The sequence below is a fragment of the Neocloeon triangulifer genome, unplaced genomic scaffold (assembly GCF_031216515.1).
Source record: "Neocloeon triangulifer isolate White Clay Creek 2 clone unplaced genomic scaffold, ASM3121651v1 ptg000014l, whole genome shotgun sequence".
Taxonomy (NCBI): domain Eukaryota; kingdom Metazoa; phylum Arthropoda; class Insecta; order Ephemeroptera; family Baetidae; genus Neocloeon; species Neocloeon triangulifer.
In genome coordinates this window covers 20,510,234-20,524,793 of record NW_026775556.1, presented here as the reverse complement: position 1 = coordinate 20,524,793, position 14,560 = coordinate 20,510,234, and the positions used below count along the sequence as shown (strand labels likewise).

At 40.4% G+C, this 14,560-nt stretch overlaps 1 protein-coding gene across 3 annotated transcripts in view; it reads left to right on the top strand.

The window, feature by feature from the left end:
- LOC132199639 (autism susceptibility gene 2 protein homolog) overlaps positions 1 to 14,560 on the top strand; it is a 121,388-nt gene extending 106,828 nt beyond the window's left edge. The window contains exons 6-13 of one of the 3 annotated variants that reach the window (XM_059624519.1): positions 3,150 to 3,192; positions 4,231 to 4,664; positions 8,751 to 8,965; positions 9,468 to 10,044; positions 10,227 to 10,385; positions 10,644 to 10,676; positions 11,062 to 11,501; positions 12,184 to 14,560. In XM_059624519.1, coding sequence (XP_059480502.1) covers positions 3,150 to 3,192; positions 4,231 to 4,664; positions 8,751 to 8,965; positions 9,468 to 10,044; positions 10,227 to 10,385; positions 10,644 to 10,676; positions 11,062 to 11,501; positions 12,184 to 13,210 — 2,928 coding nt within the window. In that variant the 3' untranslated portion in view covers positions 13,211 to 14,560. Of the gene's footprint in view, positions 1 to 3,149; positions 3,193 to 4,230; positions 4,665 to 8,747; positions 8,966 to 9,467; positions 10,045 to 10,226; positions 10,386 to 10,643; positions 10,677 to 11,061; positions 11,502 to 12,183 lie in introns of all 3 variants that reach the window. The other 2 variants (XM_059624518.1, XM_059624520.1) reach the window with 2 other exon arrangements.

Here is a 14,560-nt window from a genome sequence, read left to right as displayed (position 1 = left end):
CTGCTGATTGTAGACGAGGCGCGTGTCTTCCCTGTTAGCATTTTTTTTAAACAGCGTGTTCTTTGATTGCCCTTTGCACTGCATGTTTGCTGAAATATATGCACATGTTGTAAAACAACGTCGATGCCACGATAAGATAGAGAGCGGCAATTATTTTAACAACTCGTGGAACGTGCGCGACCTGAAAATATTTTCACTCAGAAGGTTAGGCAAAAATTTGTGCTGGGGAAATTATTGTGACCAATGTTTATCTTCTTAGATTTGCAATCAAAACCAAATATTTTGAAAAAGCATTGAAGTTTTCAAACAGAGGGAATGTGTACTGAAAAGAATAACAAGGAAATGATGGGAAATACTAAAATTATAAACATGCAGGATAATTAACCCGCTTATAGCGTGAAAATTTTCATATTAATTGAGGCAGTGCAATTGTAAAATCTTCTTAAAACTGAAGTCAAAATTACTATTTTTTATCAATTTGTAGTAAATTTCATTTCCAAATTATCCAGTAAAGGAGAATATTGTATGAAAGCTGCTAAAAATTTAATGTACAGAAAATTAAATATTAAATTAAGCGATTTTCTTCGGAATAAAAAAAGAAATAAATTTCATTTAGCGTATTTTTATATTAATTTAAACAATTAATTTTTCTGGCTGCATTTTGAGCAATCAACTAACGTCATTGTAGTGTTTCCGTGTTATCTTTGTTTTTGGACAATGGAAAAAACCAACAGCAAGAGAGATAGGATAGGGCATTTTATGCACATTTCACGTATTTCCCTCCCTCGTTGCAACAGCGGTGTCATTTTATCTGGTATTGCAGCTCGTAACACTAAAAGCGGCTCTTGCAAAAGCGCTTTAAATACTTTTGTCTGCATCAAACTGCCAAAATCCCCTACCCTATGCAGTGACGATGGCCGGCGTATACGAAATTCACTTTCGGGGGAAAGCCCATTATTACACCCGTTTTATTCCGTAAATGCGCGACAGTAAAATTATATTTAAGCCGATTTTATCTGCCGGTCTCGTCGGCATAATCACGGTTTAATGGCCGGCTTTACGGCACAATAATCGAGCCGCGTGATGGAAAACAGTCAAAAATCTAATTTACGATCGGCGCAAATCTTCTTGTGCGCGCCATAAAAGAGCCAAACTGCCTCCGGACTTAATTTTTACGAGCCTAATACCAATTAAAAGCCGCAATATTTAACAATATGAAGAAAAAAAATACGTAGTAAGACGTCAAAAGTAGTGTCAAACAGAGAAAATAAAAAACAGGGACCATCCTCTGTTGGTCGTTAGTTTTAATCTGCGGAATTATTGCCGCAAAATGCGATACATTAACAGCCCCTCGACGGCCGTAAAAGCAGCCGGCGAAGAAATAAACCATTTCTCTTGGCTGTGTTTTTTATTGTTGCCGGGCGCGTGTTATCTTTTCATATTACGCCGGCAATAATGTTAAAAGAATTGCCACATTAATTTGTGCCCTGGCCAGGGGTTGGTCGCGTAACTCTCGGGCCCTCTTGGATTTTCACGGCCGGCCGTAACTTTTTGCGACGCGAATTTTCCGGCCTTTTAGAGCTCATCAATGCAAACCCCACTCGGCCCCCTGCGCCAAGAAGTAATGGCTGTCCAGGGAGGTCTCTCGCTCGATAATAAAAGCCACTTGCCACCACCGAAGACGCCCCCTTTTTTGCCCCCAAATGTAATGTGGTCGCGCACGAAATGATGAACTTTTCTTATATTTATTATGTCGGCGTGGAATTCACGCCCTTATCAAGTATTCATGCGGTGCAGGGGGGACGGATGGATATACTTTTCCGGGAAATTTACTCCAAACGGCGAGTAATTTATAGGACGGGCCACGAGTTTATGGTGCGACGGGCAATTTGTTTTTTCCTCTCTGGTGGAAAGCACGAGGTTTCCAATATGCTGTGGAAATAAAAATGAAGAAGTGGAGAAAGAGGGTGTGTTGATAAATTGCACCGGGAATATTGCTCAGAAATTTCAATCTTAAACCGTCCTGCAGGGGTGAAATGATTGAGTGTTTGAAGTGATTTTTAATTATAAATAATGCAAAAAGGGAAGGAATTATCAAGAATATTACAATAAATTTGAGTTTTATTCATTCTTTGCAAAGATATATAGAGGCAGACTATCTTTTAGCATGAAAATTTAGTAAATATTAACCTGATTATTATCAAGATTTTACTATTTTATTTTGTAGAAATTGTCATAAACTACTTATAAGTTTGCTCTAAGTGTGGCTTCCAGAGCCTATGCTATGATTAAATAAATTTGAGGTAGAGATAAAAATAACATTTTTGTCCTGTTGTACTTCTTGGCGTTAAAAATGAATTAATATTGTTCAAAAAATATTTCTGGCTATAATTTGGCCCAAATATTTGCTCAAATAAATGGTCCTGATAACAATCATTTTCACAATATTATCTATATTGTATTTTTTTTTTATTATTTAAAATAAAAAACACACATGAATCTTCCTTTTATTGATATTTTTTTTAATTGATGCAAATTTCTTTAAACAAGAAATGGATGATAGTGAGATTGAACATTATTTACAGACAATTTAGAGAATATTTAAAAATAAACTGCAATTTTTTTACCTGACATATCCAGAGATATCTGTGTGTTTTGTGTGCAAAACCACCAACTCTACTTTTATTGGAATGTATAGCGTAAAGTGCAAAAAAAAAAAAAACTCAAGCACGCTATCTTTGATCAAACTTGATGCCGCACAAACGAGGCAGTTGTCGATATCAAATCTCGAGACCGCAATGAAAACTTGCTTGCTAAGCAAAGTCTCGCAATCGCCGATCTGCGCAAGAGCTTTTCTCTCCACATTTCATTTTGAGACTCGTCTGCTGTGTGCCGTTTTTCTTGAACCTCTCCTGACGATTTACGATTGCAAATCGGATGCGACGCACGCTGAAGTCGTCCACACAAATGGCGTCCCCGAAGAGCACTAATTCCGCTGCTTATTTCTATTGTCCGCTTTTACAACCCGGCGAGCCGAGCGGTAATGGTCCCGCTCGCCCCATGATTGTTATTGCGCGCGTCCAGCACTTTTTTACGACGTGCCTCTGCCGCGCTCAGATTATTTAATGCCTTTATTTTTATGTTCACAGGCTTCTGATACTGGCTCTGATCTTTTTACTGCATCCAGGAAATGTGAGTTTATAAAAACATCATCGGTTGTATACGTTTATTTTTACGCGCCTATTAAAAATTTGCTCCGCCGTAAAGACGGAGGCCGGAGAATTATTTCGAGCGCGGTTGGATTCTTCTTGCCGGTTCTGATGAAAAAAAAACTACATACATAGCCACTTGTCTGTTAGAATGGTCGTCTGAAATGTCGTCTGACAGCCAAGTAAATCTTGTATGTAGTTTATTTTTTTGACGGTTTTCTGCATGCTATAATTTATTTGCGACAAGTCTTTTTTGAGGAAAAAGTTTAAAAAAAATTTAATTGAAAAAAAAATTTAATTTACAATTTTTTTAATCTTGAAAAATTTTGTTAGATTTTTATTAATATTATATTATTGGTATATTATGATTAATTTATTTAAAATAAATTTTTGTTTTGCAAGTAGCATTTTATAAAAAAATTTAATTTTTTTTGTTAATATATAGTTGTTAAAACGTATTGCACTAAAAATATAAATTTTAGTTGTTACTCTTGGTTAGCATCATTATTAATATCTTAATTTTACAGTTTATCGGTTTTTTGGCGAATAAAGATTCTAAATGTTACGCGAAATGAATTAAAATTTTAATTGAAAAAATTCTTGCTAAACAGGAATGTTCTAAAACTGATCTTTACATCCAGTTTACATCTAATTATAAGAGCGGTAATGCACATTTGGCAAATTATTGTCAGATAATTAATTGAAAAGTTGATTTTTAATAACTTGAAATTTTTCAAAATATTGATATAAAATAAAGTTGATTTTGAGGATTTTAATGTACAAAAATAATTTCAAAATAGTTACTACAAAAAAAATTTAATTTTAGTTTTATTAGCATGGTGATTTAAAAAAAAATCAATTAATTATTAAAAAATTTATCCATATGTAAAAGAGTAACTTGATGGAAAGAATGATAATCTGATCAGGCATTTGTCCTAGTCATTCTCATTTTACCAAAGAATTAATAAAAAAAATCGATAAACTTGGGAGAAGAAACAAAAATGTTATTTGAAAATTTCAGCAGGCGAGCTGCCGGCCAGCCCGCGCCGTTCAGCGACGGCCCCGAGCGCGGCCGCCATCCCCACAAGCTCCGCGGCCACCAACCTGCCGCCGCCCCCGACGCCGGCACCCTCTCTGCCGGGGGTGATTTCGCTGAGGGTGCCACACCGACCGTCGCGGCGACCCCTCAACTGCCTGCAGCCGGCGTCAGCTCGCGCGTCGCCCGACTCGCCGCCTCCAAGGGTGCTCTCGTCGGCGTCGCCGCCACCCTCCGCCCTGGCCGCCGTCGCCGCCATGGTCACTGACACGGCGGCCGCGGCGCCACCCGGATCGGCGGCGCCATCCTACCCGCCGCTGTACGCGCCGTACTCGTCGGTGACGGTGCCAGGGACGGCGCCGTCGCCCTACTTGGCCCCCTCGTCACCTGGAGCCGCCGCTTCCATTCACAGACACGAGGTAAGCAAAATTTCTCACTCAAATGAAGAATTTCATATTTCAGTCAGTGAGAATTGTGGACAGAAAGAGAGGTATGGAGTTGAAATTACTTACAAAAAGAGAGGAAGTTTTAAATTGTACATTCAGTTAATACTTAAGTTTGCAATTTACAAGAACGGTCTGGAAAAAAATGATTATAAAAATATTACGCTAGATTATTTTTTTGAATAACAGAAACATTTTAATAAAATTGCTGTGTAACTTTATAATTTACGTTAATTTTATATTATTTCAGTTTTATTGTAAAATTATTGATCATAATTATGCAAAGCAAACCACTAAGGAGATAAGTTTTGTATTTCAACATTAGTGCATTTTCTTGTTTTGGCTCTAATTAATAATTTAAATGCAAAAAGAGAAAAGCACAAGGTTTATCATTATTTTTTACCTTTTTATCTGTTTTAATCTTGATTCTTTTCAGTTCAGTTAATGTTTTCTGCTGCTTTCTAATGGTTTTCTCAATATTTTAACTTGTATTTGCTGAGTACGTTAAGTTTCGTCTATTTAATATTTGTGGGTTGCTTTGAAATTATGTTGAAGTTTATCTGAAAAAAGGACCTATGTATAATATAAATTCAGAAATTATTTACAATTTTTTTTTAATCGTGATAAATTTTGCTAGATTTTTATTAATATTATGTTATTATTATATTATTATGATTGATTTATTTTAAAAATATTATTCTCTTTGCAAGTAGCATTTAATAATAAAATTTAAATTTTTTTTGTTTATATTATAGTTGTTGAAATGTATAGCAATAAATATATGAATTTTGATGGCAACTCTTGGCAAACATCATTATTAAAATCTTAATATTACATTTGTGAGGTTGTTGGTATAAAATCTTAAAATTAAAAATTTTACGTGAAATGAATTAAAATTTTAATTGAAAATATGCTTGCTATACAGGAATTTCTGTTATGGCATTCCTACAATCTAAAACTGATCTTTACATCCAATTTACATCTAATTATAAGAGCGGTAATACAAATTTTGCAAATTATTGTCAGTTAATTAATTGAAAAGTTGATTTTTAATAACTTGAAATTTTTCCAAAAAATATATTTAAAATAAAGTTGATTTTTGCAGAGTATTTTAATGTACAAAAATTACTATAAATATTTTTGTTTCAATTGATGAATTATTTTTTCTTCTAATTTAATAATATTATTTCTTGATTTTATTACAAAACAAAGAATTCAATATCATGAAAAGACGTTCAAATGAAAATATTGCCGTGTTTTGCAAAAAGAAAATAACCTGTAGTTTTTGTGGCTATTTTGTTATTTCAGTCCTGCAAGCGTTCTTTCTTTCGTTTGCCAAACCTCCTTCAATTAATTTAAGAGTCAAAAGACCACTTTTATCTTCCACCAAACAAGAAGAAGATCAGAGTTGTCGGAACTTTACTTGTGCTTTGGGCTCTCTGTCTCTTTTTGAAAGAGAGTCCAAATAATCTCAACTTGGGCGGAAAAGCGCGCGTTCTCTCTCTTTTTCTGCTCTTCGTCGACAACTGCAAATATAAATGTACAAACGAACCCGGGAATCGTGGGTGAACGAATCCAATTAGTGCCTTTTTAATTAATTAACAGCAGCAGCAGCGAGCAGGCGAATGCGAGCGAGAAGAGAGAGAGAGAGAGCAGCTAATTCAGTTGAGAGCGCGCGCCGTGGAGATTAAGTGAGAATTGAGCGACCGCATTACGCCGCCCGTGTATTAGCGAGCAACTCCCTTGCGAACTAAACGAGCGGAAATTCTGACAAACCCCTCGTGCACCCACTCACTCGGCTTGCTTGCTCACTTGTGTACTTCCAGCCGGTGCTCTTTTCCATTTAGCGGCGCGCGAGCGGAAAAGAGATTCGGCCGGATGAAAATCTACCTGCGCGCCTGCTGCCGCCTGAATAATTGATGGCCTCTCTCGCAATCAACATCCTGAACGTAATCCGCCGGCAAAAAGTTTATCTGATCAGCGTTTGATTTGCAAATTGGATCCGCCTCGCCGCTTTTCTCCCGAGGAATGCGATTATTCTCCGTTTTATTCCATTTCCCGCCGCCGCCGCCGATGATGCGTCCCAATAAAAAGCACTCGCCTTCCGCTCGACTTGCAGAAGGGTACACTCAAGTCTCGATATTGATTCTATTCCCGCGAGTTTGAATTCAATAAAGAGTAAAGTTTTCACTTTTATTGACGCTTTTTATAGATCGGCTTGCTTGCAAAGGCGGAAATATGCAACTTATACGCATGCCTGTCGCAACGGTTGCATACATTAATTTTTGTATTAAATATATTTAAACGATCCAACATTAACTTTGAGTTCGGGAACATGTTTTGCTTCACCCATTTATTAGTTTTTTAATTACAAATAGTGTTAATCTATAAAATTCGAATCTAATAATTTTTTCTTATATTTTATGAATGTGTGTTTTTTTTATTCTTTTTTTATTTATTTTTTCATTCCCTTGTGAAAAAGGGTGTCTTTTGAGACAAAATTTTTAATTTTGAAGTCGCAGCTAAGGATTTTATTTTTTATTTTTAATATAATTCTGAAAGAAAAATATTTCTTTTCAAGTTTCTTTGTCTTCTATTTACGAAAAGTCAGTGTAATTTATTTAAAAATTAAATTGTTAGCAAAGATCCTATTTCAGAACTAGTTTAGGAGTGGAAAAATGAAAAAAATGTATAAATTTTACTCTCAAATGCTGTTGAAGAGAGCTATGTTCTATTTTTCATGAGTGATTTTGTTGCCGAAATTTGAATGGATTTAATTTTCATAGAGAGTTTTACGCTAAAAATAAACTCTGATCTCTTAAGCCTTTTTTTTCGAATTTCCAGTGTTAAAGGCGGCGTTTAATTACAAAACGAATGTAATCCTCTCTTGCTGCGCGCTTTTTCCCAGAGTGAAAAACGCCCCGCACTGTGTCTGTTCCTAAATAACATTTTCCGCGCGCAAAGCCGCCTCTTCGGAGCTCAGCAAAATTATAATCTCCATTTCCATATAAATGCGAATATCTCTGGCAAAAAACCTCGCGCTGCTGGACGGCTGCCTTTATTCCATTTACGAACGACGTGTGCGCGCGCTAAGCCCTTTTAAAACAGACGTCACGCGTCTGCGGACGGACGAATTTCGGCATTTTTCCCCTGTAAATATACATATTTTTTTTTTAACATCCCCCTCGTGACGCCGTTGAAAACCTCAAAGCTGGAAAAAAACGGTGGTGTGTGCAGGGTGCCGGAATAATTTCCAGCAGCCTTGTTGATTCTGGCCTTTGCCTCTTGCTTCTGCAACCCCGCCCTTCGCCGGTGTGTAATTAGTAAAGCCAGCAGGCTCGACTCGTCGTCCGCCAGTGCAGAGTGAGAGCAACTCAAAAAAAGGAACTTAATTATGCATGGTACAACAGCGGCCGTGAAAGAACCTGTGATGTAAATCCGAGCGGGCAACTTTTTTCTTGCGCCGCCGCCGCCGCTTTTTGGGCATGAAAAGCGGCAGCCGCGAGTAATGAGAAATGTAGTAAGCCGTGTGAAAAGTTTTTTGCTCGCGCGTAAGCAAGCGAGCCGGGCTTACACGCCGACACTGAAAAACACTAACGATTCGCGGGAAATGCGGATTCCGGCTTTACGCTTTTACACGCGTGCTAAATGTTGAAAGAAAAAGCTGGGAATTTCGAAAGAAGGATAAATCACAACAACAATAAACACTGCACCGAGCCACAAAGCGGCGTGAAATTCCGTTTAGTCTCCGCTCCTTTCTCGCTTCACGGCCGCAGACTGAATTTTTCTCTCCTCCAGATTTGATAAAAAGCGGCTTCCTCTCTTCCTGCTCCTTTTAATAAAATGCGAAAATCGATGAAATTCCTGCCCTCTTTTTTTCTCCCTCTTGTCTCTCTTTCTCCGTCTAAATTCATTAAATATTTGCAGTCAAGTAAAGCGGCAAAGATGTTCAGAATCTTGTACGCTGTGAGTCAAAATGAAATTCTTTGATCTTTTCATTTATTATTTTTAATTTGGACTGCGCGTTTTTTAATGAGACGACTCGCTCTTGTGTTCAAGCAGCGCCTCAGCAAATCCCCGGCGCCCAGCAAGTCCTCGTCGGGCGCGCCTTCGGGGTCGCCGCTGCTGCCTCCGCCCGCCGCCGGCTCGCTCTGGACCCCGGCCATCAGCTCGGGCAGCGCGTCGGCCGCCTCGTCGTCGGCCAATCGTGATACAAACTCCACGTCCTCCCTTGGAAGACCTCACACACCAAGCGGGGACAGCAGAGATCTCTTTGGGTAAGCAAAGCAAATTTGACAGGAGCAAACACTTGACTAATTAGAAACGGTAGTGCTGCCATCTACAGCCTTCTTGGGTATAAAATGAAATATTCTCTCATTAATGGAGAAATCTTTGATTTTTTTGCTTCACTCTTAATTATTCATAAATTTTAGCTCTTAGAAAAATGTAAATTATAGAAAATTCCTAGATTGGTTGAAAAATTCATAATTTTTAAATAATTATGATGGTTCATAAGCCTTCTTATTATTATTAAATTTATTCAGTCAATACAGAATTAAAAAAAAAAAATAAGTTAATTTTCTTGCTGAAAGTCCTAATTTTTTACTCTTTCAATCACATTTTTAGTAGAAAAGAATATAAATAATTCAATTTAAACCATTTTTTGCCAACTTTCTATTCAAAATTAAATTGGCAAATCAAAGATTTCTTAGTAAATTAATTTTAAATCTAAAATTTGTTTAATTTTCCGAAAACTAATTAATTTTTTAATCATTCTAGAAATGTGAGCAGTCTGAGCAGAAGCGCCTCGACGTCCGCGTCAAGCAGTTCGCAGGGCCCGGCCAGCACAACCACCCCGAGCGCCTCGACTTCCTCCTCCGGCGGCCTACTCAGCTTCAGTGCCAAGTCTCCCGTGGTTTCTGCCAGCATCGCGCCCCCACCCTGGGGCGCGGTCAACCCCCTCCAGATCGCCTCGTCAGGGGCTTCCTCAGGGCCATCGACCTCTTCGACGGGCCCGTTCGCCCCTCCTACCTCGGCCCAGCAGCTTTTCCCGCCTCCACTGCCACCCCCGGTCTCGTCAAGCTCGGGCTCTTCGACGGCCGCGACGGCCACGGCCACCACTTCGGCGCCCAACCCCAACCCCTTCTCGGCCGAGTCGCTGTTCACGACCAGCGCGGACATGCTGCGGCGCGAACTGGACTCGCGATTCCTGGCCTCGAGTCAGGACAGGCCGCCCCTGGGGCCGCCGCACTTCCTGCGCGCCGAGATGCACCACCACCAACACCAACACACCCACGTCCACCAGCACACCTCCCCTATCATCCCCTCGATGATGCCACCGCCCATGGTTAGCCAGGTGAGTCCTCAGACTTAAGTTTAATCCCGAATCACAATTTCCATCACACTTTAAAGCGGAGAGCATTCAAGCAAGTGCCCAAGAAAGTGAGTTCCTTATTACCTTCTAGAATTAATTTTTAATTTCTCGTTAAATTGATTTACTTTCAAAATTAACCACAATTCGACTTGTGTGCGTTGCAGTTTAAAGACATTCCAAAACTGCCCGGCGTAGACAGCCCCTTCTACAGGCAGTCTAGTTTGGCCCTGTCAGCCTACAACTCCTTCACCCCTGGACTTCTGCACCACGGAATCGGGGGCACGCCTTTCAATCCACCGACACTCACGCCGTTCGCCCCCAAGGTAACCTTGTTCAAAGAGAATTTAGAAGTTCGTGCTTGCGAGACATAACAAAAAACCATATTTATCAATGTAAATGGAAATTTTAATTGGTCTGCTTGTTGACTAAAGAAAGGTGTTTGTTCAGCCTGATTGTGAGTTGCAGAGTGACATCCACTCGTGCTTGCTTTTCTGGCTTGCTTTGCACCTCACTATGGTCCAATGACAGTTGCTGGCCGCCTCACATATGTTGCATGCTAACCCCTGTTTCCCTGATTGCAGATTGGACCAGACCCGTCAAAACCCAAACCAGTGGTAGGTTCCTGCATTACTTCCAAAACATAATAATTGCTTTTGAGCGCCATTAATTCCGACTGCTGCTTAATTGGTTGCAGGCATATGATAATTACCAAAGTTTTTTTTATTTAATTTCAAAGGTGCATGACAAGTGCTTAACTTTAGGATTCTTTCTTAGGAAAATAAAAATTAGAATCAGAGTTTACATGAAAATAGAGTGTTTTGTCATTATTTATTTTGTGTTCAATTTATTAAATATATAATGAGCAGAATTGTGGTTCAATTTTAGCAGATATAATAAAAAAAATTATGAACGCACTTTTCAAATGATTTTTAGAAGTAAAATACAAATTATTAATCAGATTCTCCTTGGCATTATTTAATTGAATTAATTAAATTTCAGAAAACTGGCAAGTGGAACGCCATGCACGTCCGAATCGCCTGGGAGATTCACTACAGGCAGCAGGACAAGGCGGCCGAGGCAAAATCGGCGGCCATTGCGGCCGGAAAGCAGCTCCCTGCAGATCTCCTGAGGCCGCCGTCGGGACCGCACCACCTCCTTGGAGGCCCTTTGCCGCCTCCGTCGCTGAATCCCGGCTCGACCGCGTTTTCAGCCCTGCAGCCTCCGGGTCCACCTCACCACAGGCCGGCGCCGTTCGAGCCGCCGCCCGGGTCCTTCTTGTCACCCCACATGTCGCCTTTCCCCAGATTTCCTGGGTTTGCGCCTCCTGGTGCCTCGCCGTTTGCTGGCATGTCTCCCTTGGGCGGGCCAGGCGTCTTTCCGGGCCGCGAAATCAGCCCGTTGGGACCGATGGCGTCACCTGTTCATGAACAGTGGAATAGGTAAGGAATTTTCTCTAAAATACAACCTCAAATTTAAATCTTTAATTCTGTCAGCTAAATTATTAAACAATTACTAAAAATTACATTCTTTAATTAATTAAAACAGTTACAAAAAAGAAACTACCATTTTTTTAAATTATACTTACATCTTTCATTATGTTACATTTTTTTTTAAATTATTGCCAAATTTATTAGTTATTTTTAATATAATTTTTTAATTTTATTTTAAAAATTTAATTAATAATACAAAATTATTGAAACTCTTTTAATTCTGCAATATTATAACTTTTTTAGAACTACATTTTGTATGTAATAATTTTATAATAATACCTCCTTAACCTATACTTTGAGTAATTCATGATAGAAAACTTCCTTCCAATCTCGAAATCAATGTCTTGCTTTTTTTTTAATGTATTAACGATATAATTGAACTATTAATTCTGCGAAATTAAATATTTGCTGTTATTACCGTTTTTTTTTTTTTTGTTTAGATACAAAAGCTACAAAAAGATAAACTTTCTGTGTCGGTAAATGTCAATAATTTTGGTATACATTCCATTCTTGAAAGCCAAACTTCCTTGCACTGTGTTTCAGTAAAACCACCCAAAAAGCTTTTTTAAAATACCTCTTTTAATATTTGAAGATACAAATTTTTAAATTAATGTCTTTACTCAAATTTTAGGCTTCATCGGACGGCACCAGGGTTTCCACCGCCCACCCACGGCAGCCCCTGGTCTTCCTTGGGCAAGTCTGAACTGGAAAGGCGGGAGATGGAAGAGCGGGAGAGGCTAAAACGGGAACGGGAACGCGCAGAGCTGGAGAGAGAAAGAGCTGAGAAGGAACGCGCCGCCCAGCAAGCAGCCGCCGAGTTGGCGCGCAAAAAGTCTCAGGAGGAGAAGGAGCGACGGGAGCGCGAACGGGAGCGCGAGATGGAACGGCGGGAGCGCGAGCGGGAGAAGAAGCTGATGCTGGAGCGGCAGCAGCAGCAGATGCACCACCACGGCCACCACTCTAGTCACCACCACCGGAACACGGCCGCCACCCCGCCAGACCGGAAGCCGCCCAGCATGTCCCACCGTGACCGCTCCCCCCTCCGCACCCCCACCGAAAACGGGGACCTCAAGATCAAGGAGGAACGCAGGGCCGAGGACGAAAAAATGGCCGCCGCCCTCATGGAGAGGGATCGATACATGTACATGGCGCGCCAACACGCCCTGCCCCGCGGCCTCCCATCACCTGCAGGCACTCCCCTCCCACCCCACCCCTTCGCCGCCCCCTCGTGGGACCCGTACCACCCTCACCGCTTCGACCCGATGGCCATGCGGTTCAACCCGCTGGCCGCCCACGCGGCCGCCGCGGCCATGTTCCGGGAGCGCGAAGAGGCGGCCGCCCTGGCCAACCAGCAGTCCCTGTACGGCCCTCCCCTCATGGACCGCAAGGGCATGCCGCAGCCCCCTCCCAACTCGCACAAGCTGCCCACCCCTCCGCCGTCGGCGCACCACCTCTTCTCGGGACTTTCCCCGCTCCTGGGCGCCCCCACCCCGCCGTCGGGGAAGATGCCCTCGGGGCTCCTGCCACCGCGGTCGGGACCGTCGCCCAAACTGCTGCCCCCGGGGCCTCCGCTGCCGCATAAGTTGGCGACGCCGCCGTCGCGGCTCGTCGACATGGACTTGCACAAAAAGGAGTCCGAGTCTCAGTCGTCGAGATAGTGAACGATGAGCCGCGCATTGATCGTTGTTGTTAGTTATTTATTGCTGCTACGGTGTGTGTGCGTGCGAGAGACCTTTGCCAGCCACGTGAGAGCGTATTTAATATTTTGAAAGAGTATATCTGTGATGAAAATTATAGAGAGAAAAATTACAAAACACATTTGAAACACACACACTCGCTGAGAGCCACTATTCGAGAGCTTCGATGATGTGAAATTTTTGCGTTCGGATTTTTGTTACGGATCAGTTTTGGGCCTTTTTTATTTCTCAAAGCTCTCTTGAGTTTATTTCCAAAATTGTCAAAACGTTAGTAACAAACTAGCAAGGGTTTTAAAGAAAACGATTTTTTTTTTCATTTGTTCACCTTCCAAAATTGACTGACGAAATTTTGAAATTTTACTGTTCTTCGGTTGGCGCATGGGTATGTGAAATTGAAATTGGCTCCTAATCGGATCAGAAAATGTTCTAAGGCAATCGATTGATTCATACTTGATAATTATCGGTGTGCAGTACCAGCAGTATTGAAAATAGACCAGTGGAGAAAAGATTCTTCTTTATACATAAATATACTGAGTATTTAGGTAGCAATCATGTCTGCATGTATCGGTGTGTATGTCTCACAGGAATCAACATTTTTGATATAAAAAATTCAACTAACGTAACTGTGAATACTGCAATTAATTGAGGATTAATCATTGTTATATCATTTTACGCGACCCTGACAGAAAAAAAAATCATCAATTACTACAAGCAATGACGACGTAATTAGACCCCAGCCCCAATATTTTTTCTTGCGAGTTTTGTTATTTATTTTTTGTTCTGTGATTTTATCGTAATTTCTCATCCCCTGATGTTTTTCTCCCCTAAAGGTCACTACGCACTTTAATGACCAAGCACCCTTTTTTCTCCCTCAAAACGGCAACTCAATCACGCACCAAATGTAAGATGGATTAAAATATTACTCTGCTAAAGAAATTTCCCAACATTGTTGGCTGTGCCTCCGGATTTTGTTCAGATGTCTTTTTTTGTGAAAGTGGAGGAGACTTTGGTAAAAATAAAAAAATTATAACTGGACGTTCGAGAGAGAAAAGCGAATGCAGTTAAATGCAGCTTACTTGTACTTGAGATGAATCTGTCTGTGTTGAAGTGTCAAAATATTGCGAGATGAAAAAAAAAATACTGAGAAAAAAGGCTTGTCTTTGATACTCATTTTACGTTATTTATTTTTTAATTCCTACCGCAGCAGCAGCTCTTACTTAAAAACACGCAAGCGAGACCAATCGATTAATTTGAACTGAACTTTTTTTTTAAATTTTTGCTTGTCCAGCACAAAAAAGCGTCCATATCATT